The following is a 27148-nucleotide window of genomic DNA, read 5'->3' on the forward strand; positions in this document are numbered from 1 at the left end:
AGGTCGAGGCTGCATGGAGCGGTTACGTTGGCGGGTGGCGGCTGTGGCGACCGTGGGTCTCGCGCTGGCTCTGGAGGCGCTGCCCTCCGTGCTGCGCTGGCTGCGGGCCTGGCGACGGCGAGGGTGGCAGAGTTCTCTGCGGCGCGAGGTGCTCTTCTTCCCGTCGCAGGTGACCTGCACCGAGGCTCTGCTGCAGGCCCCGAGCGAGGGGCCGTCGGGGCCGCCAGCGGGCTGCCCGTGCAGCCTGCCCCACGGCGAGAGCTCGCTCAGCCGCCTGCTGAGCGCCCTGTTGGCCGCCCGCGCCAGCCTCGAGCTCTGCCTCTTTGCCTTCTCCAGCCCGCAACTGGGGCGCGCGGTGCAGCTGCTTCACCAGCGCGGGGTGCGCGTCCGGGTCATCACCGACTGCGACTACATGGCCCTCAACGGTTCGCAGATCGGCCTGCTCCGCAAGGCAGGTAGGCCGCGCCAGAGAGGCCGGGAGTCCCGGCTTGGGACTCAGGTCCGTGGAGAACCTCTGGGGAGGGTCATCAGGCCCCCAGCCTGGCGAATGATGTGACCCCGGGGGCCTTAGGCAGTGGGGGAGAATGTCAAAAGCAGAAACTTGGTGGGGGGGTCTGAGTATAGGTGAGACCCCATATATGTCCCCTGGTGGCCTTGTGAGGTCAGGATGGTTTTAGCCTGGAGAGACTCCAGGGCCGTCTGTAAAGAGCACCTGCCTTCACCCAGTGGGTGCACTTCTGTGCAGGGAGGTGTTAACGCTGGATACCTGAGTGTGAGCCCGGAGGAGTGAGCAGGCTGTGTGTTCCCAGCTAGTGGAGAAGATCTGGGGGATTCTCAGAGGCTGGGGGCCTGCCCAGCGACACTGGGGAAAGCGGACGTACGTAGCTCCTGTGATTCCCAGTTTCTGATGACTGGCGTTGGCCTTGGGGGGCTGTGGGGAAAGCCTGTACCGGGTAGAGGCAGGGGATGTAGCCCCACCAGCTGAGTTTTTGACGTTGCAGACTGAAATGACAATGGCTTAGCCAGGCAGCACTCAGGAAATCAAGGGCGAACTGTAAAAACAAACCTGCAAGGCCCGCCGCTAGCGGACTCTCAGTGACCGTGTGCATAGGAGCAGGTGTGCCAAGATGGCGAAGGTGGGGCTTCGGGACTGAGGGGCTAAAGGAGGAAAAGTCATTTCACCTTAAATCCACTAGTGAATTTTATGCTGGGGCTTTTGAAATGAATAAAAATGATATACTAAAAAACGTGGAGCTAAAATGTTTAGATGGTGAGCAGTTAATTTGTTTCTCCGGCTGCAGGAGGACAGGTAAGACGGATACCTCTGGCTGGCCTTTCTCTTGCACTGGGATGGGGACAGTTGAAGCGGGAAGTATGAATAATTTTGCAAAGGGTCTAAATTCAGATTCTGGGCTTACCCGTGAGGTCTGTATTTCCTCCTCAGCCTCAGTATAACAGTGTGTTTTGCATGTGGGACTTAAGATCTGTTCTGAAGGTAGAGCTAACAGGAGTTGCTGGCGGGTTGGTTAGAGAAGCGGTGTTCGGGTCCCCTGGGATAGGAAGGTTACAAGGCAGGGTTGCTGGCAAAATACAGGATGTCCAGGTAAATTTGAAGTTCAGATAAGCAACGAATGCTTTTTAGCGTATGTCCCAAATATTGCATGGGACACATTTACTTTAAAAAACTATCTGTAGGGGCACCTGGGTGGCTCAGTCGGTTAAGCATCTGACTCTGGCCCAGGTCATGATCTCACGGTTCCTGAGTTCGAGCCTCATGTCCAGCACTGTGCTGACAGCTCAGAGCCTGGAGCCTGCTTTGGATTCTGTGTCTCCCTCTCTCTCTGTCCCTCCCTTGCCCCTGCTTGCACTGTCTCTCGAAACGTTAAAAAACAAAACAAAACACCTTTTTTTTTTTTTTTTTTTAAATAAAAACAGTGTTTGTTGTTTATCTGAAATCACATCTTACTTTGGACATCCTGTATTTTTATTTGTGAAGTCTGGTGACTCTGTTGCAAAGCAGCCTATTTTAAACTGTTCTCTTAAATCACACATTTCTTATGGTCTCGTCCACTAAGCAGATAACCCAGGAGGTAGGCATTATTCCAGGGTTGAGGCAGAGGAGGATGGACAGACGGGTCCTGCCTGAGGGGAGTTTGAAAACGGTAGGAGAGAGACAAACAGGAAAACAAAAGGCAAGGATTACAGGCTCCGTGGCGAGTGAAGGAGGCAAAGCGAGGGAGAATTCGGTTTTGTAGCAGTTAGAACTCTTTCTGCTTTGGTGGAAAGGCCCAGGGCACGCTGGGAGTTAGGGGCCCCAGCCTGCTGGCTTTGGGGTGACACTTAATTCCCTCGCCCGAAGCACCCAGGGCCTGGCTTCTCCTGCAGTCTTCCTGCTTGAGGCCCATCCTCCCCTTATGCAGTGGGGTGTGGTGCTGGCGTGCGTGGCGTTGGCAGGGGTGCCCCAGTTCCAGGGGTGGGCCCAGTGAGAGCTTGAAGGCAAGGAAAGCCCGGCAAACGATTGTTGCCCTGACCCCTCTGGCAGGGTCCGTGATGGGCCCTCCCAGAACCAGTAACCCGGGATTGTGCTGGTTGGTGCGTCCTTGAGAAGTGCGGGCGGGCAGACCTCACCCAGGTTCCAGGGCTGCCTGTCGGCGCCAGAAGGCAAGTTGTGTGAGTGTTGCCGTCCCGCCCCTCGGGACCGGCTGTCCCCACCGCCCCCCGGTCCTGGGCCACCACGCTCCCCCTTCCCTCGGCCTTCCCTCCTGTGCGCTGGTGGCGGCTGGTCACCATCTGGCTCGGCCACCGCCTCCTGCCCAAGGGTGACGAGCTTCCCGTCTCCCCTACCAAGTCAGAACTAGAGCAGCAGCTGCTGGGAAACGGTCTGCACTTGAGAAGGGACTCCCGTGTCTGAACGAAAGCGTTGTAAGAGGAGGTGGAGAAGTCTGACTTGCCCTTTTTGTAGGCATCCAGGTGCGACACGATCAGGACCTGGGCTACATGCATCACAAGTTTGCCATAGTGGACAAGAAGGTGCTGATCACGGGCTCCCTCAACTGGACCACTCAAGCCATTCAGAACAATAGAGAAAATGTTTTGATTATGGAGGATGAAGAGTATGTGAGGCTTTTTCTGGAAGAATTTGAGCGTATCTGGGAAGAGTTTAATCCTACAAAGTATACCTTTTTCCCACAAAAGAAGAGGAATCACTGAAGCTGTGCTCTTCTCTGTCTTCAGAGTTCAAGGCGAGAACGGTGTTCGGTGTTACAGAACTTTTGTCCCCGCAGTCGAAACCACACCAGATCTAAAAGGATGGGACTCAGGATGGGCCTGTGCCCGCCCAGAGCGGCTGCCGGGTTCTGTCCGTGTCAGACTGTGCAGTCTACGTGAGAGAAATCTCAACGTGAGGAAAAAACACATTCAGACTCCGTTCTCGTTCATTAAAACACTAAAGTGAAGTGCAGAGTGGGGTTAAGGAGGAAGGGGAATCCCTGCAACCCGAGTCTCTTGTTTCAGGTCAGCTCGCTTCCCACCAGTACGTTTGGCGACAGCTTTTCAGGAATGGGCGTTCTGGAACTCGCCTCCTGCCTTGGGCCGGGTTTCTCCTGCTGTACAGAAAAGGCAAGATACCTCTTTCAGGATGTAAAGGCTGATTCCTCTTCCTGACTCTAGAGAATCTCTTATTATGGCATCTGCTCCCCTGGCACTGTCTCCCACACTGTCTCCTCCTCTCCTGTTGGCCTGGCCCAACCCTTCTAGCACAGCTAACCCCCTGGGATGGGCCAGAGGTTGGCAGTCTCTCCATTTCTGCTGTCACCGGCTCATGGGTGCTTATGGGCAGGTTTCAGTCCGAAGATGTTAAGGAGAGAAGTCAGGAAAAAGGGCAGGAGAGGGGGGTGCTGGGCACGGCAGGAGTGGGGAGCCGCCTTCCGGGCCCCCCTGCAAGCATTGGTTGCCACCACAGCGGGCAGGTCATTGTCCTAGCCGGGGTGCCTTGCATGGTGACCCTTTAAAATAAATACACAGGAGAAAAAAAGAACCCCACAAGTACCCAGGAGAATGTTCATCTTCCACAGCTTCCCTTCTGTTTTCATCGTGGTGAGTTGCTCCGTCTATCAGCAAGGACTGGAAGTGGCCAGAGGCTGCTTCTGTTTCTGTGTGTTAAGCCTTTAATTGTTAGCATGCTTGCATTCAAGGTAATTTTGTGCTCTTAGAAGTGACCTTCACTGTACCACCTGTGAACTTGGCTAATTGGCATTTTTGGCTCAGCGTAATCAATCATGGGTTACCTGACCATCTGGAGGAATAAACTAGAAGAGAGCCTCTTTTCAGGCTGTGGCATCTCACAGATCTGTTTTTATTCTCAGCTCAGGGATTTGCTTTCACCGTTAATTAGAATAGCTATCTTACGTACATTTGTGAAATGTTATTTTTTCATTAACGTGTATCTTTATAGAGAGATTGTTCAACATGACACCTGAATAGCGATTTGGCCATCTTGTCCTATTTCTGTATGTAATCGTCCTGACATCTGTTGGGCGTGTTTCACTTTCCCCATCATACTCATGGAGCCACCTGGAGAGACCACTCATCGTTGCATGTTTTTCCCTGTTTAAAGTTATCTTTGACTTACTGTGTTAGGCAAGTAAATGCAAAGTTAATTTTCCTGATTTAATTTAAGCTAACGAGTATAATACATGGATTGGAGCTCATAGGAAATGGTTTTGGACTGAATGTGTTTTTTCCCCCAAGTTGCTTATGCACTCCTGCAGCCTGTGTTCTGGAGAGAAAACAGGAGGAGTTGTAGGATGTGTCTGTGTCCTGGATGCTGAAGCCTCATCGTCCTGCACGTCTGCACGTTTGAATAAAGGCGTTCTTACTCTGGAATGTTAGTAGTGTGTCTTTGCCTTTTGCAGATCCAAATCGTGGGTGCTGTTAATGAAACAAATACCATTTTGCAGCAGTGGATGACATACGGCTGTTTAGAGACTGCTGGTCAAGATAGGAGCCCCAGGCAGGAGTAAGACCTCAGTGTTCCTTGGGGGACCTTCTGAAGTGTTCTCCAAGATGTCCATGCCGCCGTGGCAGGATTTCCAGCATTTTCCTCCAACCTGTGAAGGTTGGCTTGCATGCAGCTCACTCCCACTGGTATCTGGGTCTTTGCCGTGGCTTGCATCCCCTTCTTCCAGAAGCAGGCTGGTGCTCAGACATATGTTAGTAACCATGCGCGCATAAGGTGACCTAGCCGAGCTGTCTGGATGTTTTCAGGATTCTTAAATGATCTCGTAAGATTTTTTATTTAATGGCTTTGTTTATATTGTTATCTTCATTATCTTAGCAGTAGGAAATCAAATCTCACAAGATTCAGGTTTTCTGAAAAGAACTGTGGTAAGACAACACTTCCTCCTGCAACCCTTATGATTAGAAAACACCGTTGGAGTGGGAATTGGCCTCGACAGTGCCCACAGCTGTGAAGTACACCAGGAAGGTTTGAAGGAACCAATACAATGACATCGTGTCTTTTTAATTTATTGGGAGAGAGACAGACACAGTGCGAGGCAGAAGCTGCGAAGTTGTGAGATCATGACCTGAGCTGAAACCAAGAGTTGGGACGCTTAACCAAGTGAGCCACCCAGGTGCCCCAACAATATTGTGTGTGTGTGTGTGTGTGTGTGTGTGTGTGTGTGTGTGTAAAGTTTATTTATTTTGAGAGAGACAGTGAGTGGGGGAGGGGCAGAGAGGGAGAGAGAGAATCCCAAGCAGGCTGACAATGTGGAGCACGAATTGGGGCCTGAACTCACCAACTGCGAGATTGTGACCTGAGCCAAAATCAAGAGTCGGATGCTTAACCGACTGAGCCAACCCGGTGGCCTACAGCTGTCTTATATTTTAAAGCATGTTTTGGTTCTTTTGAATTGTTTTTAAAACAGCTGATTACTTAAAAAAAACACTTCATGGAGATTCATATATGAATCATACATGAAAAGATTCACCCTTTTGGAGAATGCAATTCAGTGGTTTTTAGTACATAACAGAGGTGTGCGGCCATCGCCACTCTCGGATCCCAGAGCGTATTCTTCAGCCCAGAAAGAAACCATGTCCCAAGAGCAGCACTCTCCGTTCTCTGCCCCCTCCCAGCCCTTGGCGACCACTGTCTCCTTCCTGTCTCTGGATTTTCCTATAAATGGAATCCTACAGTATGTGGCATTTTGTATGTGCCTTCTTTCACTCAGCATAATGTTTTTGAGGCTGTCCCTGTTGTAGCATGTGCGTGTCAGTATTTCACTTCTTTCTGTAGTTGAGTGATAGAATATTCTGTCATGTGGATATACGACATTAAAAAAAAACCCATTCATCGTTTGATGGACATTTTGGTTTCCACCATTACAAATAACGATGCTGTAAACATTTCACATGTAAGTGTTCACGCCGACATGTTTTCACTTCTCAAGTACATAGCTAGGAGTAGATTTTTGGGGTCCAAGAACTCTTGTCTGAGAAACTATCAGACTTTTCCATTCCATCCAGCAGTGTAGGAGGGTTTCTTCTTCTCCACAACCTTGCCAACAAAAAATTATTACTGACTTAAAATTATAGCCAGCTCACTGGGTGTGAGGTGGTGTCTCATCGTGGTTTTGACTTGCCTTTTCTTTTTTTTTTTTTTTTTTAATTTTTTTTTTCAAAGTTTATTTATTTTTGGGACAGAGAGAGACAGAGCATGAACAGGGGAGGGGCAGAGAGAGAGGGAGACACAGAATCGGAAACAGGCTCCAGGCTCTGAGCCATCAGCCCAGAGCCTGACGCGGGGCTCGAACTCACGGACCACGAGATCATGACCTGGCTGAAGTCGGACGCTTAACCGACTGCGCCACCCAGGCACCCCTTGACTTGCCTTTTCTTGATGACTAATGAGGATGAACATCTCTTCATGTCCCTGTCGTTTGTATATTGTCTTTGGAGAAATGTCTGTTCAAGTCCTTTGCCCGTTTTTAAAATATTGGGTTGCCTTTTTATTGATGAATTATAAGAGTTACAAGTTATGACCTATAACTTCATATGAATTGTAAGGATTGTAAGAGTTCTTTATATATTTCGGACTCCAGTCCCTTATCAGAAATATGATTTGCAAATAATTTCTCCCATTCTCTGGATGGTCTTTTTTCACTTTCTTGGGTACTGTTGGCATTTGCGTGTTAGAAATACCTGTTTTTACCTCTGTTTGGATTTTGGTGTCATAGCTGAGAAACCGTCACCCAACCCAAGGTCGCAAAGATTTGCTTCTGTGTTTTTTTCTTGGAGTATTATTCTCTTAGCTCTTGTGTCAGTCTGTGAACCACGTTTTTTCTAGGTCTTATATGTTTATTCAGAAAGTGATTCAGCTATGGAATGACGCATTTTTAGCACTATGAAATACAATGTTTTGAAGTACTTTCCCCCTACAGTTCTGTTTATAGCAGGATTATAATCCTGGAAGTTCTCTTATCTGAAGTTTTTCATGCATTCGGGTATTTTGCATGATGCCTGATGTGACCAGCAATAAAGATTGCAATGAAGTAGTGACTGTGATCATAACCCACTTGTAATCCAAAAGCAAAAGGGACTCTCTTTTCTGTACAGACAGCTGTGAAGTTACTAGGTAGTAACTGTCCATCTGAAAGGAACTGGCCGTCTTTTTCCTGACCAATTAGTGTGTCAGGCTGAGAACCTGGACAGGACCACAAGATGGGTGGCATCAGAAGCCTTCCCTTTACTTTGTATCTGATCCCAAATATTCACTAAAGGCTTCTTTTTTGCCTGCAGGACAGAGCGCTGGGTTGCACACTGGAGAGCTGCTGATGCAGATTTGTATTTTCCAGGATTCTTCCAACACATGTCGGAGCTCTGTGGCCTCTTGTGGAACGGCCCCAAATAGACATCCTTTGGGGGCCCACTGGAAAGCTGGCATTTATGAGTTGAGGAAGCGCCCCAGTTACATAAGAGTGCATTCTGTAGGTAGTTTTCCAAGGCTCTTCAGTGGCATCCACGTAAACCCAGCACCAGTGCCAAAGTCCCAGCCCTCGCCTCCCTTAATATTGCAGCCACGTGTGCTGGTATCTGGAACGGTGATGACAAGGACACGTTCTGAAGCAGCTTGATAATCTTTCGCATAAAATTTTGTCCTGTGCAAGTTAAACTAGACAGCCAGTATAGTGCAGGGCATTTTCCAGTTTCTGCCTCTGGTTGTAAGTAGATAGCAAATTTCATCTTGCAGTTCAGTTCAACACTGTCGTGTTCAAAAACTTTCTGAAGTCCTCCAGAGTACCTGTTGCAGGCATTCTTCTCCTGACCAATTGCTACTTGCCTTGTTATCTGCACCAAAAGGTAGGTGACCCTCGGGGGTCAGTGGTGGTGGGAAAAGCAGTGGTCGGAATGGAAAGGTGAGGCCTCAACCTGGCTGCCCATGCCACCTTCTCCGGTCTCTTCATTCTCATCCCTGACCCCCATTGGGTCTGCCCACTTTTGGGTCAGGTCTGTGAACCATTTTGAGGTTTTGTGTATGGTGAGAGGCAGGGGGTCCAACTTCATTCTTTTATATGTGGATAGCTAGTTGTCTCAGCACCATTTGTTGAAAAGATTATTCTTTCTCCACTGAGTGGTTTTGGTATTCTTGTTAAAAATCAGTTGATTACCTAAATGCAATTGCTTATTTCTGGATTCTTAATTCTGGTCCATTGGTCTGTGTCAGTCCCTGTGCCAGTACACACACTGTCTTGACTACTTAGGCTTTGTGTCAAGTTTTGAAACCCGGTAAACAAGTCCTTTAACTTTGTTCTTCTTTCCAACATTGTTTTGGCTATCCTGGGTCCCGTTACATGTCTTTATGAATCTTAGAATCAGCTGATCAGCTTTTGCAGAAGCAGCTGGGATTGTGTTGAGTCTGTAGATCAAGTTGGAGAGTATTGCCGTTCTAACGATATCACATTTTCCAACCCGTGACATGGGATTCCTTTCCATTTGTTTAAATCTTACTTTTTTTTTTTTTTGTAGTTTTCAGTGTCTAAGTCTTACACTTCTTTCAAAAAAGTTGATTCCCAAGTATTTTATTCTTTTTGATATTATTGCAAATGGAATTGCTTTGTTTCAGGTTGCTACTAAATACAATTCATTTTTGTATATGAATCTTGTATCCTGCAAACTTGCAGACCTCGTATCAGTTTCAATAGATTTTTTTAGTGGATTCCCTTGGGTTCCTATATACAAGATCATGTTACCTGCAGATACAGTTTTTACTTCTTCCTTTTCAACATGGACGTTTTTCCTATTTCTTGCCTGGCTAGAATCTCCAGTACAGTGTTGAATATATATGGTGAGAAGAGCTATCCTTGTCTTGTTGCTGATCTTAGGGGAAAGCTTCCAGTTTTTCACCATTAAGTATGAAGTCGTGGGGTTTTTATAAATGTTCTTTATCACACTGAATTTGCTTACTTGTATTCCTAGTTTGCTGAGTGCTTTAATCATGAAAGGGTGTTAGATTTTCTAAGTGCCAACTGATTTTCACAATTGCAATTACACAGCTTTAAAAAAAATGTTAAAGTTATTAGAATACCATTAGGACCAGTGTCTAGAATTTTTTTAAAGAACAAAAAATTATCGAAACATTTTTAAACAACTGGAATAGCACACTGGAGGTATGCTACTTTGTATGTCTGTACTCTTATTTTTTCTAAGTTTTTTGAATTCCAGAAGTTGATTTCCAATAGGTAGAGTCAGAATTTTGTTTTTTTCTGTTTACTGAATAAAAGTTTGGGTTTCCACACACTTTCACCTATTTCATAATTTGTTTTTTTCTGTTTACTGAATAAAAGTTTGGGTTTCCACACACTTTCACCTATTTCATAATTTGTTTTTTTCTGTTTACTGAATAAAAGTTTGGATTTCCACACACTTTCACCTATTTCATTCCAAAGGGTGTGGCAATATTGGGAAAATCCAGTTTCTTATTTTCTTATTCTATTCAGTGGGCCACAACTAGAATTTTAAAAAATTTAACAGAATGTAGGGTGCATTCTTTTGTGATATTTTGGGTTATGGTGTGTATGTGTGTGTGTATTGGGTCATGAGATAGGATGTATTTTCTCTTTGAAACACCAAGTACAACTTTATTGTAAAAAACCTGATAATAAAGGGGCAGATATGAGAGAGTTCTATTTCCTTGATTGATAGTTCTAGCTCGTTCCTCTCTAGTATTTTTTATGCTGCTTTTGGCCTCCCTTGAAGGTTTCTAGAGCAGAGCCAATGTACCTTCATTTGATTCGTGATATAAAATATTTATTATGCATTGTATGTGAACATAGGTAGTTTTTTTTTTTTTTAAACTTTACTTATTTTGAGAGAGAAAGCGGGAGTTGGGGAGGGACAGAGAAAGGTCAAGAGAGTCTCAAGCTGGCTCCCCCTGTCAGTGTGGAGCCTGACGTGGGGCTCAAACCCACAAACCGTGAGATCAGGACCTGAGCTGAAGTTGGATGCTTAATCGACTGAGCCACCCAGATGCCCCACAATACAGACTTTTATGTGAAATCTCCTGATTTTAAAATGCTGATAAATCCCTAACTTTGAAAACACTTTGTTTTTAAAGCCAAACAAAACGAAAACCAAAAAACTCCAGGATAAGTCTCTAGGCTACTGACAGGTTTCCATATTCTGATCTAAATGAATATTGTGCATGTCTCTCCATTGAACAAACTCCCATTCACAGCATGCCAGGGTGATGCAAAAATAGTTTATTATGATATAGTTTATGTAAAGTTAGGTAATATTTACAAAGTAGAAACGATCAGCTGCATCCATGGGAATCTAGCATGTCACACAAAGGAATAAATATTTTGACAAAGGAACACTTCAATTGTGAACAGTTCAGAAACAGTTTATTTTTTTAAAAAAGCCTCAATGAAACCATCAAAATGTTGAATTGTCGGAAGAGTGAGCAGCTTGGCTGACCGGGCTCACCTCTTTGGGAGGGCAGTGTGGCCGGACAGAAGATGCCACCGCCCCCCCCCCCCCCCGCCGCCGGCAGAGCCCCTGGGGCCGCCCCAGTGCGGGGGGGGGGGCAGTGGGGGGCTGCCGAGCCCAGTGGCCTCCGCACACATTCAGAGAACGTTACCACTTAGCATTAGTACAGAAATGAAACCCCGGTTAGAATTACACGGGCTTGTTGTTTGAACACGTTATCACCCGACTGTTGCAATAATTAGCTGTGACAGAAGTCACTGCTGTGGATTATTTCCAAACTTGTCACAGCAGAAAGTTATCTACACGTTCCACTTTGTTCATGTATCAGCTCCCCCAGCAGTTTGGCCTAGCGTTGTCGTCCTGGGTCACTGGACCGAGACGTTCCCTCTGACACAAGAGTGTATTTGTGAGAAAAGTTATTAAGAATTACAATTGGTGAGGAGTCACTTAGAAACTTTACACTTTATAAATATTACTTAGGAAAACCACATGAATTCTTAGCACTTAACTGGTTTTAAGTCCTAGCAGTAAGTCAGTAGAGAAGTCATTAATACTAAAGGTAAATCCTAAAATCCATCGTAATTGGTTTTGTGATACAAACTTATAACACAATAATGACTTTAGTGTTCTTTATATAATCTATTCCTAGCTTCCTATAAAACAAAACTGAAATATGTGATACAACTAGTTGTGAAGGGCACAGACACGTGACGGGTGGCAGGCCGACTGTGTCCGGCGACCGCTGCTTTTCCAGAACTTCCTTCCGGTGTTCGGACTGCATCCCGAGAAGCTCTCCCTTCCCCCACCAGCCCCCGACCGACGCCCACGGACCATGTGCTTCACCCTCGGGACCTCCGAGTCCTCCTGGGTCAGCCTATGCACCGGATGAGCCGGTTTCCCGCACGTTCCCTCCCCAAAGTGACGCAGACACACGATGCGAAGGGACCGCGCTGGCAGCTCTGCACCCTCGACGCTTCCCACAGGACCTAGGAGTGGGGGACATGCAGACGCCCAGCCCGGCGAGGGGTCACGAGTCCCCCCATCCAGCCGCTCGGGCCAGAGCGGTGCCTTCCACGACGTCTCCCTACAGGCCGGAAATTGCCAAGGAAAGATCTGGGGAAGATGTGCCCACCACGTTCTCCACGGTCCTTTTTCTTGGAGGCCTCCGAATGGCTCGGCCAGGAGTATGATGGAGTTCTTCCAGAGAAAACGCGCGTGGATGCAGTCCTCCTGTTACTTCAGATGCTGGCATGCACTCCTGAAAACTGCCCATGAGGTGACCGAAGCTTTGAAGAAGGTGCATCACCCGTCAGAAACGGTTCCTTATCACTCTGGGTGGCATTCAGTGTTGAACCCAAAGCTGTCCTCCCTAGCTTGTGAAGGGATATTTTTAAACCCATACCAACTCTGTCACAAAAATCCCTGCGGTAATTTCTGAGTAATATTTACACCGCTCACTCTGTATAACGTAGGTTATTTTGAAGAAAGTAAACAGTGGCTTTTACACAGAGAAGCTGGAAGCCAGTGAGGCGGGCTCCTCTCCACAAGGCACGCGGGCACCTAGGGGGAAGGGGCCCAGGCTGTGTTGGGGCAGGTGGTCCTTGCTCCCTACAGTGGGGCTGGGGTGGTGCTGAGGTATTCCTCGTACTCTGCTCAGATTCCTCTGCTGAAAGACAAGAAGGGAGACCCCTTCCCTTTAATAAACCAGAATACTCGAAACTTGTTTTCAAAAGGGCAGAAGAATGAGGCTGGGTCTTTTCCAGCCGACAACCCTTGAGAGAAATCGATGTTCGTTTTCGTACTGTTTATGTCCTGTCTTCCTCACAAAGAACCCAAAACAAGTGGTTTTACCAGACTCGCTTCGGGCTGGTTGTTATTGAAACTTTCCACCGTGGGAAGTACGGCCTCACTGAAAGCATCCAGGTGTGAGAGCAACGGCACCCCATCCAAGTACCACGGACCCCGTCTCTGGGCAGACGCGGCCAGCTGTGGAGCGGGGGACGCGTCCTACGATGTCCTACGTGGTGCTGAGAACAGTGGACTTTAGCTTTTGACCCAATCTCAGGTGGATGGAAAGATCTCTCCTCGGATCAGGGGTCTCCTGTCTGAGCTCACGCCTTTTAGGTATCGTAGCGCTCGCTGACTGAGCGGACAGTACAGGGCTTCGTCTCTCAAGAATGACCCAAGGGGCGAGAGCCTGCGATGAAAGACGACACAAAGCGGCACACAAATACCTGAACTGTAAGAAGCGTCAGCACAAGCAAGTTTTCGGCAGCACCTCCCCAGGTCCTGGTGAAGAGTGGACGCCGTGGCGCCAGGGCCCCGAGAGCTGCCCGCCGATCCCAGCTGATGGAGAACACGTCCGGGCGGCACGTCAGATCTGTTTGTGAAGCAAATTCCTATCTGACAGAATGCACGGCAGGAGCTCCGCTTCCAGGATGTTCAGGATGGGAGGTATTCCAAAGGACGGACGTTTCCAGAGAAGCGAAGCTGCCGATGAGCACAAGCTTTTTTCCTTTTACTGCCTGCTTCCCTGTCCTTTGTAAGAACTTTAAAAATCCCCCCTCCCTCCCACCTTTCTTGGTGATGAAGGGTCGCCGAATTCTGTAGTTTTCCGGCTTTCTGAAGTTGTGTGTTCAACGGAGTTAAAATTGTGGCAAGCTTCCATGGGACAGCGATGCGGACGCTCACTTGCAGGACTACTTTTAGATTTGAGAAGACGTGTTGACGGGCCGCATTCTTTCCACTCTGAGTGAAAACAGCTCCGAGTGCCTGGAGAAGAGCTGGTGTGTGGTCAGCCGTGACAGAGCACTCGGGGCCCGAGGTCAGGCCACGGGTGATGCATGGGCTGAGTCCGCCAAAGGGGCCTGGGCAGCTCTGGGAGCCAGGGGAGTGGAAGCAGAAACGCACTGCCCGCTGGCTCATCTGAGTGGGGAACACGTGGGGGTGCCCGCAGTGCTTCCCTGTAGCCGGCGAGCTGTCGGGGACCCCGGCACAGCCGCGTGCGTCGCTTTAAAGCCCGAGAAAAGTGGCCACGGGGCAGGTGCCCGGCCTCCAGCAAGGGTGGGGCAGACAAGTGCTGCCCCGGGCCCAGTCCCAGGCTAAAGACGGACTCGCCAAGGGGACCACCGCCAGGCAGCGGTGACAAGGATCGTGCTCGGTTTTCAGGTTAAGTGTTCCAGCTCCATGGTGAAATAAACACTATCAACTGGAACTCTAAAACTTTTTTATGCCATCGATTTTGCTTCGTGGCCTTATTAACAACTGTCACAGTCCCTTTCAGACAGACTCCGAGGGCCACAATTACGTTTCTTAGGAACCGCAATTCGCTCTCCCCCCGAGTCTGGCCGCCGTGAGGCCCCCCGAGGCCTAGCTGTTGGGTCGGTGAGCTAGTGACTGGTGAGTCCACTGCGTGACAGGTGCCTCTTAACTAGCCAGAGCCTGGGGCCTTTCCACCCACTGGATTCCTAGGGAGGAGCCTCTGATCCTGGCTCTTGACAAACCCACACATTCCTCCCACGGCCCCCACCTGTCGCCCCAGGATGGCCCTAACCTCCTCCATCAAGTTCAGACCCAGTTTGAGGCCTTACGGTGCAAGTTTCCATTTCCAAAGGCAAAGTGCTCTGCCGCACGTCTGCCAGGGAGGCTGCAGACAGCTACGGTCACTGGAATGCTAGCAGGCGCTGAAGTCACACACATCGATAAAGGAGCCTGACTGGCAGAAAGCGGCTCTTCGGCATGTGTGCGCACACATGTGCAGACGTGAGAGCGCGGATCTTATGCACAGACCCCGTCGAAGTCAAACGGTTCCATTTTCCCGTTCGCGTGTTTGATGGCTTGTCAGCTGCTAGCGAACCACAGAGGGACCAGTGACCATTTACAGGAAGATCATTACAACTGGGAAGACTCGATCCACGTGCTCATCTTCCACTGGGAAGTGGAGACGCCCCCACTGCCCGGTCGGCACCAGGAGCAGTGGGAGCACCCCAAGTTCACAATCACCTACGCTACCCCATCCACCGAAGGACCCTTCTCCACCGGCACAGAAAGCAACTCCACCCCCACAGCTTTATTCTTTCTTCTCTCAGGAACTTGGTGGCTAAAACCTCCTCGGGGTCCTGGGTGCTCTACGGAGACCATGCACAGCGGGATTGGGGTGCAACACAGAGGTGGTAAAGTGAAGCCCCCTTTATTCTGTCTGCTCTCTCCAGCCAGAGGACCGGCTTATCAGCAGGTGGCTCAGATCGGGTTCTAGGCCATAGCCGTCACTATGCGATGCTCAGCAAGACCAGGCTAGGCTCGGGGCCTTTTCTGGAGGCTGCAGCAGGAGCAGCCTTTTGTTGGAGAGAAGCCAGGGCGCCCCGGTTTGTAGCCCGTTCCTGGTAACGCCCAGACTGAAGCAGCCCAGGGGAGCGAGTTCTGTGGTCTCTGGGGCGAGGAGGCGGAGCCCTCAGAGGCTGTGGTGACAGATCTTTCTTGGTCTCTGCCTTCCACCTCCACATACTGCTGTTCCCAGGACTCCCGAGGTGCAACCTCAAGGGCTAAGTGATGAACACAGGTGCGTAAAGTGCTCTGACCTATTTAAAGCACTGCAGGTTTCGGACCCTCGGCACGGTCCGAAGGCAGGTGGGGCTGGATTTCGTGCAGGGACCCTGCCGGGAAACCAGAAGCCAGAGAGGGCTGGAGGCAGGGGGCTGCCTGGAGAAGGGCTAGAGTCCCCAGAGGCAGCAGGGACACTCACTAAGGAAACTGTGGTAGAGGGGAGTTCTCCGAAGGAGTGACGTGAAACCGTGGTGCTGAGACGGTCTGTGCGGGGACCAGGCAACAAGGCCCCCGCCCCATCAGATCCTGCTGGCCGTCACCTCACTCTCTGCCCTGGAGGACATACGTGTTAAATAGCTTTCTAGAGCCCAAAGAACGGACCACGGGATCCGGAGCATCCCATGCTGAGCGGCACACGCACAAAACCGTGGTCCTTCCTACAAATGCTGCCAGTCTACACCGGGGGTGGTGCGGGGAGTGGTGTCTGGTGAGGAGCATTGAAAACCCGGACCTAACATTGTCTTGCCTTTAAAAACATGGAATAGCAGCAAAGGAGTGACAGGTGTGGGTTAAGACTTTGGAGGTTGGTGCACAGAAGAGCCTCGATGCCAGTGGACGGCCCGGAGTTTATTCCCACTAGAAGACAGCACGCCCCAGGCCCTTCTGCCCGGCCCTTCCAGGGCTTTCCCTGCATGACCTTGTTAACCGAATCTAGAGACTGAGCAAGGTGATTTCCATGTTTCTACCCCCAAAGTACCCACGTACCCAGACTCCCCACCTAACGGAAGCATCGACAGAGTGAAAGTGCGCTCTTGGCAGTAAAATCAACGGGAGACAGAGGCGGCGAGACCAGAACGAGCTCCTCCCGACACTATTGCAGCACTTCCAGCCGCTCTGGAGCCGCGAACGGCTTCCCACTCGGCGGGGCTTTGTTTACAGTCCTCGTCTCAACAGGATTAATGGTTTTCCGGGTGCCGGGACGGACACCCCAGCGTGAGAGGTTTTCGAGAACTGCCGTCGTGTTTCACGGCAGGTAAAGAGGTCTCACTCTGACTGTTAGAAAAAGCAACATTGCTAGCACAGGTTTACTTTAGGCTCTCTGAATGCTGCACGAGAACCTTTCAGAGCTCAGAGTAGAGTTAAAAACAACAGTGGCAGTTTTCATCTGATTCCGACATCCTCTGCACTTTCCTTCTGACTTAACATAGGGGTCTTCACTCAGCCTTCTCAAAAGCAATGTGGAGGTTTCTTTCAGAAAGGTTAAAGACCGGAACAGTCTTTCCCCTTGACTGATTCCCCAAGGGAATTCATCAGGCTTTGTAAGCACGGTCTGCAGCCCAGGCCACAGGTCAACACTCTTAAGTTGTTAGGAAGACACCAGGGCTACTGGTGACCAACAAAGGAGCGAGCGTAGGAAGGAATGCGAGGGGCCGGGGTTTTGTGCAAGATTTAATAAAAAACAAACAAAAATAGGAATGGCTGCTTTCGACATTCTCCAGGTTGTGAAAGGTTTCCCGCGATTATCTGCGGTGCGGCTCTAAGCTGAATTAGTGGGACCCATACAAAACGCCGTCCTTCTCCCAAGCCAAAGGTGGTGACCGGGGGTTGTGAACCGTGCCCCCCGACCTGCTCTCCCAGCTTCTCCCGAAGGCTAGTGAGTTGTCGGTGCCGCCACCTGACGCCCTGCTCTCTCCGAGTGACCCAGACGCGGCAGAGCGAGAACCGCCCGGGCCCCGACTCCGCACAGTGCACTCGGCAGGACGAGCTAGCTTATCGACAGACTGCTGGGCCTTAATACTGACGGTGAGTGCGGTGGCTGCGGCGGGAGGGGGCTCTGTGCAGACCCGGCCGGGAGCGGACAGCCCTCCTGGCCCTCGCTGCCTGGCGGGTTTCTGGATACTGTGGGAACGAAGCTTTGACGAGGACACGGGAACTGGGAATCAACACAGCAGGGAACGATGTGAACAACCCATAAACCAGTCTCTCATGCATCCATACCCACAGTTAATGATGACAACGGTAACGACAACAATAATAATAAAAAATAAAGGTACAGACAAGAAGCGGCACTTGGGTAGTGCTGCCGCGAGCCGGGAGGGGTGTGTGTTCAAGTTGAACGGGACACAGCTAGTCTTTCTTCAAGTCCCTGGATTCAAAGAGCTTCAAGCGTTCTTGCACGGTCAGGCCTTCCTTCAGACTCTGGGTGGACACGAGGGCAGGAGAAAAAGAAACACACCGTTAACAGCAGGCCCAGCGCCGTGCGTGCAGGCTGCAGTCAGGCAGAGGTGCGGGTGCCGGGGTGGAGGGCGGGGCGGGAGGGGCTCCTCGAGAGATTAGTGGGGCATGCTAAGGAGAGAGATGTCCCCTGTGAAACGGTGTTATCTGGATGAAAAAAGGAAAAAACCAGAGAAACAGACCACGTGTGTAAGCAGCTGAATTCCGAGCTTAGGGCTCTTCGGACAAGCAGTGATCAGATCGACTCAGCCAGGGGAGAAAGGTATGCCAAGAACTAGAAATCCGCCCGTCTGTGTCCTTCTGTGGGCTCTGTCCACATCTGGTCCCTCCGTGACCGTGACGCTGAGCCTCGTGAGGACGGCGGGGGCCCCCGCTCCCTGGGCTGCACCCTGGCAGCGCCCGCTTCCCTCTAACCTGCTCCTGGCCCGAGCTGCTCCCTGGCCAGCGGCCCTGGTGGCTTTACTGTCACTGGGGACCTGGGAACATGTCAACATATTTACTAAAGTTTTCAGAATGCGAAGCCAATACTCCCTTCGAGTGTGACCTCAGTAATTTTGATTATCTGTGTGCTCCAAGATGAATGACACTTCACTAACTGGGGGACAAAACAGTTCCCCCTGGCCCTTAGAGGCTTTTCCCAAAGATCTAACTTGTCGACAAGAAAAGGAACATCCTCAGAGCGTGGCTGAGGTTACTTCGGCACCAGCTCGGATGGGGCTGGTTCCTCAGTGGCCACGTGATCTTCGTGGCCCGTCTCAACACCAGCCTCAGACTTGCCCACTGGCCGGCATGTGCCAGAACTCACAAAGGTACAGGCTCCTCTGGGACGTATGAACCTCAAGGGTGGCCCCGGGTACAGGCTCCACGTGACCACTGTGGTTTTTAGCCAGAAATCAGAGCACCGTGAAGTGGAGCGGGGGGGCCCGAGAGCCCGGCCTGCCGTTTCCTGCTCTGGCACACTCCTGGGAGCTCCCGGCGCGGCGCAGGCTGCTGCCTCGGAGCGCGTGTCTGTGAGTGAGGCCTGTGGGACACAGCTTCCCACAGAGTTTGAGGCAGGAGAGGCGGGCCCTGGCGTCCCCCCACCCCATCGCCTAGAACCGCTCTGCCTGCTCTCTGTACTGTGGAGCAGTGAGCTCTAGGTGTGTAAATGAATGAAGTCACTGGTTTTCGTTTTTCTTTTAAATAAAATAAAGGGTTCTATGAGTAACCCTTCTGAAACCCATTGGTCCAGATTGAGAAGCAGGCATTAGGGGCCCTGTTGAAGCCTGCCGCTGGGTCACCCGGAGGACTCAGCAGGGCAAATCCGTGTCCCGCCCTGAAGCGTAAATTTCCTTAATGCACATAACCGCCTCATCCGCTCTCGGGTCTTTCCCCCAGTGCTTCAGGTCAAGGGGCAGCCACGGGCAGAGAAGCGTCAGGTGCTGGACGTGGCCGCGGTGCGGGGGACTTGGTGGGGAGGGTCCTCGGACAGAGGGAGAGCAAACGTTCCGCCTCCGGTGGGCTCTCCGGTGTCAGGAGTCCCTGCTGTGCTCGGGACAGGCAGTTGGGGAGCAGGGCAGCGAGGGGCAGCCCGAGGCCATGGGCTCAGGGTCACATACCGCTGTGCGCCAGAGCTGAGCTATCAAGGTAGAAAGTAAGTGACCCCCGTGCTGACCCTGTGCACCCAGACGAGGGCTCCTGGGGTATACACAGCCAGCTCCTCTGGTGCTCGTTCCTCCCACAGGGCTGGTCTCTCCAACAACTGCCTCCGTGACCCCAAACTCAGACCACCGGACGGGGGCCTCTATGAGGACCCCGTGGGAAAGGTCCGCTCTGGTCTTGATCTCAGAAAAGCCACGAGGCTCTGAAGCAACGGGCTTGCTTTGACTGTGTGGGAGCTGAGACTGTCTATCCTTTTGAGTGAGGCAGGATATGGAAAGAGAACATCAACAAAGGACATTACGAGGACACATCAGATTCCACATCAAAGAGCACCACCGACAGGTGTGGATTCTGGGCAACCTCATTCCCGGGTCTTCCTGTGGTGGTGGGGTGGGAGCGGGGCGGGGAGGGATCTTCAAATACATCCAGGGAAAAGGACGGCGCACGTCCGAGAGTGAGCACCGGTGGATACTGCAAACAGGCCTAGGCCTGCCTGGCATCACAAGAGGTGTCCTTAGGGACATCTGCAAGGTCCCCTTCTACTCAGGCCAGGGGGACAGTGTGTCACAGAGACACTGGAAACTTGGCCAAGTCACATGGACTCGAACACATCTGGGAAAACCCCATTCCTGGCCTCCTTACCCCTCTCATTTGGGTGCTGGCACCTCTGAGGGTCTGAGGCTGCGCTGGAGGCCCCGACCTTCGTGGGTGTGCCCGACAGTGCCCTCACTCTCCACCTTGCCTTTAGCTGCCTCCTGGCCAGCAAAAAAGCTCTTCCCGGCACATCACTGCAAAGTCCCTTATTGGTCTTGTCACTGACTTTCTGGCCTTTCTTCCAGAAGGGACAAACTCAGACACACCCCCGGGAAACACAATGTGTTCCGACGGGGTGGCCTGACCGCAGCCAGGTCCCGGGAGGGCGCAGCAGAAGCTTTTCATCGCCCGTCATTTGCCGGGATGGGCAACAGGCCTAAATCATTAACAGTGAACTTACAGCGGCTACGGTTCAACCTCAAATAGGAAGTAGAACCTTCAATAAGAAAACCGTAAACAAAAGAAGTTCTCCTTTTGCTAAACAGAGTGTTTTTCACGTTTACAGAAAAAGCCCAAACAAAGTTTTCAATCAAGCCTCAGCCATATCTGGTTCTAAGTGACTTGGGACTGTAGAAGAATAAATAAAACCAAACTGACTAGGTTTAAAACTTGTGTTTTCTTAAAAGTCTTCCTTTTAAAACAAACCCGCTTCCCCCAGAGCCATCGGGCTGAAGCCCCTCAGCCGGAGGATGCTGGCCCGTGGATCCTCAGAGTGAGCCGCGGACACACGAGCACAAGGAGCCGGTGTGTGGCCCTGGGCCCGTCGGCGTCACTGCCAGGACTGTGGTCAGAGAACTAATGAGATCGGGTCGGCTCGGCCAGAGGCACACCAGGAGCGAGAGGCTGTGTGACCAGGACGCCGGCCTGGTGGCAGGCTGGGGGTGTCCAGGCACGGGCCCACTGTCCTGTTTTCAGAGAGGCTGGTATTTCTCAGCCAGCACCTGGGTGCCCCCACCGCCTTCCACAGCACCCAGAAAGAAGCTTTTCCTTTTGTTAGAAACAGCCCCAAAGTGCTGGTAAACATTCAGCCCCGACCCCTCCTGGTCCTCTCGCTCTGCTGAGCCGTTTTCCTGGCCATCCCCGCGACGTACTGGCTCCCTGAATACCGGGGTCCGGCCCTGCCTTGGCCCGTTAACTCGGTGCGCGGGTTCTCCGAGATGCGAGACCCTGTTTGCCAGTGGCGGCCGGGTCCCTGCCGGGTCCCTTCTGCAGGGTTTACCCCAGAGAACGTGGAATACGCCGATCATTCGACCTGTACTCTGACCACCGCCGGGGGCCACTCGCGAGCCCACGCCCACCCGAGACGCCGCCTCTGTGGACCACCTGCCAAGCTAGGGGGATGCTCCCCTCGGCAAAGGGTCAAGCCTAGTAGGAGGTTCCAGTGCCCGTTAACCCGTTAATAACAGGTGAGGGGAACCTGACCCGGGCTGCGTATGTGCTTGCTGGAGCGATAAAACAAGGAGCTTGCTATGGAGGTGTGAGCCGTGCATGCAGCCTGCCGCCCCCTCGAGGGCGGCAGATGGGTGGGTGGTGAGAGGTGGTTTACCTACATGACAGGGGACCTGGAAGCGGGCTCGTTTCAGTTATCCCATGAGACCTGCTCAATTACGGACTGTCAGAGGAAAGAGCAAAAAATAAGACACACACAATAAATCCTAAATGCAACATGCTCGTTACTCCCACCCTCCGCCCGTCCTTCCCGTGGAGAGGCGCTCGGCGGGGTGGGGGCCACGCGCCAGGAGGTGCTACCACGTGGCTGGGGCAAGAGGCGTAGGCAGCTTCCTCTCTCGAAGGCAGGTGGCGTCGTATTAAATTAGGGACGTGTGCAGAACAGTGCAGACAGTGGGGCTGGCCCAGGAGGGCCCTGGGGTGAAATCCGGCCTTGGACGTCTAAGGTCGAATTCACTCCGAGCCCTGCTTCTCAGAGGCCTGGCCCCTCAATCGTCACTGTCGAAACTTGGTTCCACCTCGGCACGAAGGAGCTTCTGGGGCTCGAAGCCACCAGAACTGGCCCAGTGGGTAGGCATGTGGAGCCAGATGAGTTCTGGGACCTGGGGACCCTCTGCTGCGGCCCGTGGTGGGCTCTGACTCCAGCTCCTCTCCCCAAAGTCCAAGAGCCCCACACAGCTGGGGGCAGGATGCCAGACTCACCTTGGACCTGATGTTTCTGAGTTGCCGGCTGACACAGGATCTGTCTTTCTTTAAGAAGTCAGGGTTGCTTTTAGATTTCATTATATCTGAAAGAACAAACAGAACCGTTACTTTGGTTTTAAAAAACCCCAGGGAACCAGACTGAATGTTAAAAAATCTCCAAAGCATGTTTTTATTGCCACACTCACGACATTTCCTTACACAGCTTTGAGAGAGCACAAAGCCAGTAACCGTAAAACACACTAGATCCTTCTCGGAACAACTCAAAGCGCGGGAAGCACCGGAGGACGCCTGTGTGCACGCGGCTAGGCCGTCCTCGCCGGTGCGGGACACTGGCTCGAGCGGCACTCGGCAGGGCGGCTGGCGCGCTTCACTCTGGGACCGCGCCGCGGCCGTAACTGCCGAGCGGACCAACTGTCCCGCTGCTTATTTAACCACACCTTCCCCCTGACAACCCGGGACTGTTACGACCCATCGTAACCCACCCCCACGGAGACAACCCCATTCGCAGTCTGGTGCACAGTCCTGCAGGCTTCTTAAACATGGCTGCTTAAACGAACGTTCGCTGGGTCGCACCGCACCCCGTGTCCTGCTGGGGGTGGGGCTTACACTTAGCACACTTAGGGATCTCTTTCCACGTCGAGATACAATCTCTACCTGGCCTCTTTTAAGAAGCCATGATCCTCTATTTGCTGCAACTGCTAAATATCCTTGTTTGCACATCTCTGTGCTCTTGGTTCTTCAGAAGTTAAACTGGCAGGTCCCGGGATATATGCATTCTCCCCCAAATTCCACGTCTTCCTCTCTCCATGGCCCCTGCCACCCCAGGCTCCGCCTTGGAAGCGGCCACTGTCGTCACTTTGTCAGCCTCCAGGGTTAGTCTACAGTTCGATTATAGATGGTGCTCTCGTGCTGCCTGCCCGCCTCTGGAGCAACACAAGTGACCTTTCTTCTACCTGGCGGCCAGCACCCCCGCGACCGCTAGTGCTTGGCTGGTTGAGAGACAACAGCTGAATTCGCTGGGTATTACTCTACAACATGTCTTCGGGGGGGACTGTCCTCCCCTGCCCCTCCCCTCCCCCTCTCCTGCCCCCATGGCCTCTTACAGATTTTATGGTTAAGCCCCAGGGTCAAGCAACTGGTGACAGCTGCTGTCACCAAGCTATTGAGTTCTTGAGGAAAACAGAAAAATGCAAACAACGCAACCTGTTATTACTGTGAAAACACACGCTAACGGAGCAACGTCCCCTTCAAAGCCATCAGTACACCGTCCCCACCGGCGTGCTGAGAGGAAGATGGTTTCCCAACCCTGGGGAGCCTGTGGAAGCCAGGGCACCCTCCAGCCCCAGTGCCTTCTCCGACGAAACTCAGGTCTAAATACAGAGAAGACTCTTCTGCCTTCACTCGGGTGCTGGTGAAACTGTCTGGCCACAGCTCGTCTGGGCCCAGAGCCTGGAGGACTCACCATATCCGGACACAGGGGTGTTTTCAGGGGATTTTTCACCCAGTGCTTCCGTTGCTGCTTTCAGCTGCTCTTTCAACCTGCTGATGTCACAGTCGGCCTTTGCTCTCACGATGCTGAGCTCTGTGTAGATGTCCTTGTACTTGTCACTAGCATACTTCTTGTCCTTGGGGATAAAAAGGACAGAAGCAAGTGGTGGTTAGGGCCAGGCCAGGTGGTCCGTCTCCCGGGGCTGGAACGCTTCTGCAGAACGACTGAGGGATGCCGTGGGCAGTCAGGAGAGGCAGGTCGACGCCCGTTTTCCAGAGGCAGGAACTCAACACAAAGTCAAACAGGCATAGCCGAGAGTCTGTCTCAACGTGGGACGAGACTCCCCGGGAGCTCTGGCAAGCACAGGCATAGACTTGACCCACTGAAGACCTCCCGGAAAACCCCTCCTCTGTCTTGGATTTCCTAAGTGACTGAATGGCCCCCAGGGATTCCATCATCTCCTCTCTGATTCCAAGAATGTCCTGGTGGAGATAAGTGGGCTTCACCAAACTCTCACTTTCCAGGACAACATTTCTGTTTGGTCTCACAGTCCCTGCCAAAGCACACAAGAGGCACGGAGAACAAGGACCTGCTTAAATGCTGTTTTAAGAGAACTCAATTTTGAGGGGCGCCTGGGTGGCTCAGTCGGTTAAGCGTCTGACTCTTGATCTCGGCTCAGGTCACGATCTCACGGTTCTCTTGCACAGACAGTGCAGAGCCTGCTTGAGATTCTCTCACTCCCTCTCTCTCTCTGCGCCTCCCCTGCTCATGCTCTCTGTCTCTCTCTCTCTCAAAATAAATAAACTTAAAAAAAAAAAAGAAAGAACTCAATTTTTTGAAACCACGTCCCTCATAAAAATGAAATCCACTCTAGAAGAGCCTGCGACTGGAGTGCACGGGACCTCCACCCTGAGCCCATCTCCAGATCTGTCTCCCACGGCAGGTGCCATTACCCGCAATGCCGTCTGTAGCTCGTCCTTGAGAGAGCTGATCTCCTGTTTCAGGTACTGTATTTCTGACTCCTTGACCCGCAATAAGACCTAGAATGAGAGAGAGATTAGGGACTGACATTCAGCAGCAAAGGGACTTCCAGAGTCTTGAAAGCAAAGATGAGGGCCGAGCAGGGAACCTCTCCATGCCCTGGGAAGCAGACACTGTCCTCGTCCTCCTCCCTGCCAACATGCGGCCAGAAATGCCACCAAACACACTTAACCATTGCTAACAGCCTGCACATCACATACAGAAACAGAAAGGAATCGCTGCAATTCCTCCTGGACCCAAGAGTCCTGTTTCTCGGCCGAGGGGCCATGGTGAGCTCCCGGGACTGGGCCCATGAAAGCATCCTGCTGAAACTTTTCCTGAACTCACTCAGCCTCCCTTCACGTCACTGAGCATATTTTCATGACCAAATTTTAACTGAATGGGGAGAAAGACTCTAAATGCTTTTATAAAAAGACATACAAATCAATCATCCTGACTTAAAACTGCAAGCAGCTGTGGTGTTCACACAGCTATTAAATGTTTCACTTCAGGTGGTCGGTATCTGTGGTGTGGCCATGGGGTCAAAGGTCCCCGTGGCCTCCCAAGAGGTCCCCCACTCCTGCCACGGACCCCACGCTGCCTGGCAGCTAGTGTCTTTTGTCGCCCTTGGGGTGATCTGGATCCTTCCACGTACTTCCCCTCCTGCTGTCTCCGACTCTCATCCCTGCAATGATACCATAAGCTAAGGGCCACCTCTCGGTCCCCACTTGGGGCTCGTGTGGTGCACGGCTCGGGGAGGGGCTGAGTGGTACCTCTAACTCATAGGCATCCTTGCCCTGCGTGAGAGGTGAGCCAGCGGCCTCTCCGCCGGCATCCCCGGTCAGCAGCGTCCGTAACCGTGAGATCTCTGCAGCCAGGCGGTTGTTCAGCTCCTGCGAGACAGCAACACAGCACAAAAGGATGCTTAACCGAGCCACCTGGGGGCAGCACTCACACGACACAACCAGGAGAGGTCGGTTTCCCGTGTGAGCACAGGAGGCCACGGGCAGTGCTTGTGCGCACACACACCGTGGCGTTTTAGATTTAACATGTGAGTCTGTCACCGCCTGTGATTTATATCCTTGCAGAAGCTGTTCACGTGGGCTCTGTAAGCATCTGCTGAATTGAGTATGCAGGATGCCGTAATCCTCGATACCTTTCTGTCACCATAACTAGCATCTGTGCGTCTCACGGTTTGCTGAACTGGGTTTCCACAGGGTTAGGCCCTTCTTGCCGTCCTCCCTGCTCACTTTCTGAACTATTTTTTCCAACTAACAAGTGGACATGTTAGGCCACTGCAGTGACTAGGCGGAACCAGTCCCACCATAGCGCCCTCCTACGGGCTGACCGTAGGCCCATGGAGACCTTGAGTCTGGAGCTGGCCAACTCAGTGCCTGCGGAAGACCAGCAGTGGGTCACGCAGATAGTGGTCCAATTTGGTACCACAGAGTAGCTTTTATCAAACTATATCTACCTTGAGCCTTTCCATTAGCCAGGATTTTAAGTGTACCCCGATTTTCTGAAGAATAGGCAAAATTTAAAAGAATAATCTGACAAAAAAAGTGTGAACAGCGTATGGACTCGACTGGGAGACGATTAAATACAGTCCCAGCCTCGGGGACAGGAGACCTGGACCAGATGCAATGACGCTCCCTCTCGGGCCCTGCTCAGCAGTGACGAAGCAGAAATCCAGAGACGCTCAGGAGAGACTGAGGCATCTCAGAGAGCCCAGATCGGCTGGAGCCAAAGTGACTCCGAAGTGAAACAGCTGGTTCAGGTGGCAGACGGTCCCAGCTCCGCCACCCGCAGGGAGTTTCCGTCAATATGCCAGGAGACGTCAGACGTCAGGGAGAAGCCTGTGGATGGGGGGCCGCTCCGTGGCTCAGGAGCTCGGGGCCACCGCACGTGAGGCCCGGCTCCCAACTCCAGCTCGGGCTCGCCTGGCCGCCGGCTCACCTGGTTGTGGGCGTTGAGCTCCTGGTTCTCACGCTGGCACTGCCGCAGGGCCTGGCGCTCGGCCTCCAGCGCCTGGGCCAGGTGGGCGTTCTCCAGACACTTCTGCGAGTACTGCTCCGAGAGCACCTCCAGCTCCCGCTGCACGGACTGCAGCTCCTCCCTGGGGAGAGGCCACCGCTCACCTCTGCGCCCTCACGCCCGGGGCCAGGCCTCTAACAGGCTCTGTGAGCCCCTTTTGCGAAACTTGAGGAACGATGAGACACAAGGCAAAGGCTGAGCAGAGAGGGGGGCCCGTGCATTCATTCTGTGGCCTCAGCAAGTTCGTATCCAGCTAAAACAGGGACACTTAAACAGTACTACAAGGCGCCCGGGGGGCTCAGCTGGTTAAGTGTCTGACTCTCGATTTTGGCTCAGGTCGTGATCTTGCGGTTTTCATGGGATCCAGTCCCGTGCCGGACCCTGCACTGACAGTGCGGAGCCTGCTTAGGACTCTCTCTGTCCTCTCTCTCCGCCCCTCCCCTGCTCGCGCAT

General features: G+C 52.0%; 2 protein-coding genes and 1 pseudogene across 2 annotated transcripts in view; 1 reads left to right on the plus strand and 2 right to left on the minus strand.

The window, feature by feature from the left end:
* The first annotated feature begins 13 nt into the window (after positions 1–13).
* On the plus strand, positions 14–4884 carry PLD6 (phospholipase D family member 6). Its single transcript, XM_030294655.1, has 2 exons — positions 14–455; positions 2963–4884. Exons 1-2 carry the CDS (start codon positions 14–16, stop codon positions 3208–3210), a joined length of 690 nt encoding a protein of 229 aa, XP_030150515.1. The 3' UTR covers positions 3211–4884.
* Positions 4885–7372: 2488 nt separating this feature from the next.
* On the minus strand, positions 7373–8481 carry LOC115501337 (annotated as a pseudogene).
* Positions 8482–10737: 2256 nt separating this feature from the next.
* The window catches only part of LOC115500340 (myosin phosphatase Rho interacting protein), a 153647-nt gene continuing 137236 nt past the window's right edge, over positions 10738–27148 (minus strand). The window contains 6 exon segments of the mRNA XM_030294634.1: positions 10738–17727; positions 22150–22235; positions 23615–23777; positions 24595–24681; positions 25435–25554; positions 26618–26777. Coding sequence (XP_030150494.1) covers positions 17656–17727; positions 22150–22235; positions 23615–23777; positions 24595–24681; positions 25435–25554; positions 26618–26777 — 688 coding nt within the window. The 3' untranslated portion in view covers positions 10738–17655.

This window comes from Lynx canadensis, chromosome E1 (assembly GCF_007474595.2).
Source record: "Lynx canadensis isolate LIC74 chromosome E1, mLynCan4.pri.v2, whole genome shotgun sequence".
In the NCBI taxonomy this organism is placed as follows: domain Eukaryota; kingdom Metazoa; phylum Chordata; class Mammalia; order Carnivora; family Felidae; genus Lynx; species Lynx canadensis.

Bases quoted from the DNA above. Each gene is read 5' to 3' on its own strand.
- PLD6 (XM_030294655.1), top strand. From the start codon at position 14: ATGGAGCGGTTACGTTGGCGGGTGGCGGCTGTGGCGACCGTGGGTCTC. The intron at 456-2,962 runs GTAGGCCGCGCC...CCCTTTTTGTAG, and splicing joins CGGCCTGCTCCGCAAGGCAG to GCATCCAGGTGCGACACGAT.